Genomic DNA, 3076 nt, shown 5'->3' on the forward strand with positions numbered 1-3076 from the left:
TGAGAATCAAGGAAGAAGATGAATATATAAATAAATACCATGTTGGGCCAGGTGATGCAGTCGAATCGTTGTGTGGTCGGTTTCTGTTTTAACACACGATTATAGTAATATATGTACTTGCACTCATTTTTGTGTCATATAATACACACACAAAAAACAAAGAAAAGTATTATAAATTAGGCAAAACGTACGTAGTGTTTGAGAGAGTGAGTGCGTGGAGCGTTATTGTGATGAGTAGTACCGCCTTTGATGGTAAACTTACCAAAACCAACAAAGAATAGAAGAATGGGTGTTGATCTATAGGGGCAAACATGTCTTTTAATATTCCATTTCTTTTTTAAGGTTCCTCTTTCTTTTTCTACTGCCTGCCTTAACTGAAAAGGACTGCCAGCAACCTATGGTCTGCTTATCTACTTTTGTACAAACCTTTTTTTAATTCCCACATCCAAAATAAAATCTTTTTTTTATTATTAATAATTAATAATTATTTATCAAACCGACTCACTTTTCATTTGATTTCTCTCTATATATATACACTCTTTCTCACTCTCCCTACTATTACTATGTTGTTTTGTTTTAGTCTTTCTTTCTCTATTCAAAGTTTTCAAATATGGTGGATCGTCAAGTTGTATGCTGCATGTGTGGTGACGTGGGTTTCACTGACAAACTTTTCCGCTGCAACAAATGTCATCACCGCTTCCAACACTCGTAAGTTACATATTCATCTTTCTTTCTTTCATTCACAAAACATATATATAATTGATGTTAAATATATTTCAGGTATTGCAGTAACTTCTATGGGGAATTAAGCGAAATAGAACAGTGCGATTGGTGCCAAAGTGAAGTGAAAAACACCAACAATTCCAAGAAACCGGCGGTGGCCGTAACGATTAACCGTAGTTCTTCTGGATGTTCCGGGGGTTCGGAGAAGAGGAAGAGTAGTCCAGTGCCTTCACCAAGACGCAGGTATAAGCTTCTCAAGGATGTAATGTGTTGAAGTTTAACAGATCCATCCATCGTACCAGAAAACACAAACAAACAAACAATACTAGTATTATATTAGCTAAGTGTATATCATCTCAAGTGCCGCGTTTATATAAATATATATATAGTTGTAGCTATAGTAGCTTTGTAAATTATAGAGCAATGATATTTGTATATCCATTTCATGACAACTTAGTGATAACCTTGTTTTTCTCTCTTCTTATGGGTCAAAAAGAATGGAGAGAGGAAAAGGAAGAGAGAGGATAAGAGCATCATGTGAGTATGAGAGAGAAAGTTGTACAAAAATTGTCACAAAATGGTTGTACAAATATCATTTCTCTAAATTATAAGACTAATGCATGTTTAATTATGAGTGTATTTTATTTCCTTTCCTTAATTTCATCTAGCAGCTAGCTATAAGTTGTAAATACAAAGAGCTATGTAACGTCAATGTATATATAGTACCAATCCATCTCTTTAGTCTTTACGTGTTTGCCTAATTATAATAGATGTTTCTTCTCTGTTCAATTATTATTTTTGAATGTTACTTCAAACTAAATGTAAACTATATCGTCATAATTATGTGTAAAGTTAACATGTTTTGATTAGCCAAATATACTAAATTATCGAATACAAATTCGCAGATTTATTTTTCATGCTACCCTCCTTTTTGAAATAAGTATATATCTTCCTTTTTTTTTTTTGTTGAGGAAAATATATATCTACACTTGTAATGCATATGGTTACATATGAAGTAATGCATGAGATTTAATTTGTTAACAAAAGTGAAATGATAGAAAGATGATAGTACTCTATCCGTTCATAATAACCGTGCATCTAACCATTTATCAATTGAGAAAAGAATATATAAACAAAAGAAGGAGAATAACGAATATTTGATTTTAATTTTAGTTTCTTTTGTTCATGAACGTGTATAAGGGTGCAAAGATTTGACCATGATGGCAAGAATGGTTGAAATTGAATTGAATGCAGTGCACTTCAGAGGTTTCCTTTCCTTTCCTTTCCTTTCGGGAGAAGAATTCAAAGTACCTGAAGCCTAGCTACTAACTTTTGCAGATTCATTCATTGAAAGCCTTTAATAGCTATAGTTGTCCAAGTCAAAAAGAAAAAACATGCTATTGAAATCAATTCGAGGATGTTAAATCAATTTTTTTGATTAGAAAGTGGAAAACCACAATTACTACGCATAGTTTATATTTAAAATTAGAGAAATGTTAGGGTATTCTCTTTTGACACTCTTTCTAACACTAAAAAAGATTCTCCTACATTTAGAACCAGAAGGATTATTTATTTGTTAATATTCATACATATAAGAGCATCTCCAATGAGGGGTCCTTACTTAACAAGGATCACTCCCCGTTAAGGACCCTCCATTGGAGGAAGAAAAATTGAGTCCCCGTTAAGGAACGGGCAACTATATAAGGACCCTCTCTCTCCTGAGTAACTAACGGGTCCCACGTTTAAAAAAGTAATAAAATGTGTACTACTTGGTCCCACTTGCATAAAGAAGTAATAAAATGTGTACTACTTGGTCCCACTTGCATAAAGAAGTAATAAAATGTGTACTACTTAGTCCCACTTGTAAAAATGAGTAATAGATAAATTATTTTTGTTTAATATGTAAAGATAGTGGGACATATTTAAATACTTTTCATTGGAGTCCTTATTAGTGTATTGCCATTGGAGTCATTGAGTCCTTAATAGGTACTTTTATTAAAAAATTATAAATAAGTGATGTGTCACGTGGGGTCTATTTAAGGAGTCCTTGTTAGGGAACTACCATTGTGGATGCTCTAATGCAGTGACATTCAACAGTCTAAGCTAGCTATAGCTAACTGTTGATGTTTCTATGGATAAGGATGATCGATTAGTACGCAAGAATTTTCCCCCTCAGAATTTTTAATTTTAATTTTATAAATTATACTAGCTTTTAGGAACAATTTAAAAGTAGAAAAGCGTGTCGTATATATATGGATTATAAAACTGGTATATATGAAACTACCAATTGTGAGAATGGTTGTATCTTTTCTTGGCCATACATTTTATTTTGGTCACGATATTGATATTGATA

The 3076-nt window shown here is 32.5% G+C and overlaps 1 protein-coding gene across 1 annotated transcript; it reads left to right on the forward strand.

Moving 5' to 3' along the window:
- Positions 1-553: 553 nt before the first annotated feature.
- Positions 554-1471, forward strand: LOC146896257 (zinc ion-binding protein). The gene is made up of 2 exons (XM_085734835.1): positions 554-708; positions 781-1471. Exons 1-2 carry the CDS (start codon positions 611-613, stop codon positions 995-997), a joined length of 315 nt encoding a protein of 104 aa, XP_085590961.1. The 5' UTR covers positions 554-610; the 3' UTR covers positions 998-1471.
- Positions 1472-3076: the final 1605 nt, after the last annotated feature.

This window comes from Medicago sativa, chromosome 8, assembly GCF_051527215.1.
Source record: "Medicago sativa cultivar Bolivia chromosome 8, Bolivia_mono, whole genome shotgun sequence".
Taxonomy (NCBI): domain Eukaryota; kingdom Viridiplantae; phylum Streptophyta; class Magnoliopsida; order Fabales; family Fabaceae; genus Medicago; species Medicago sativa.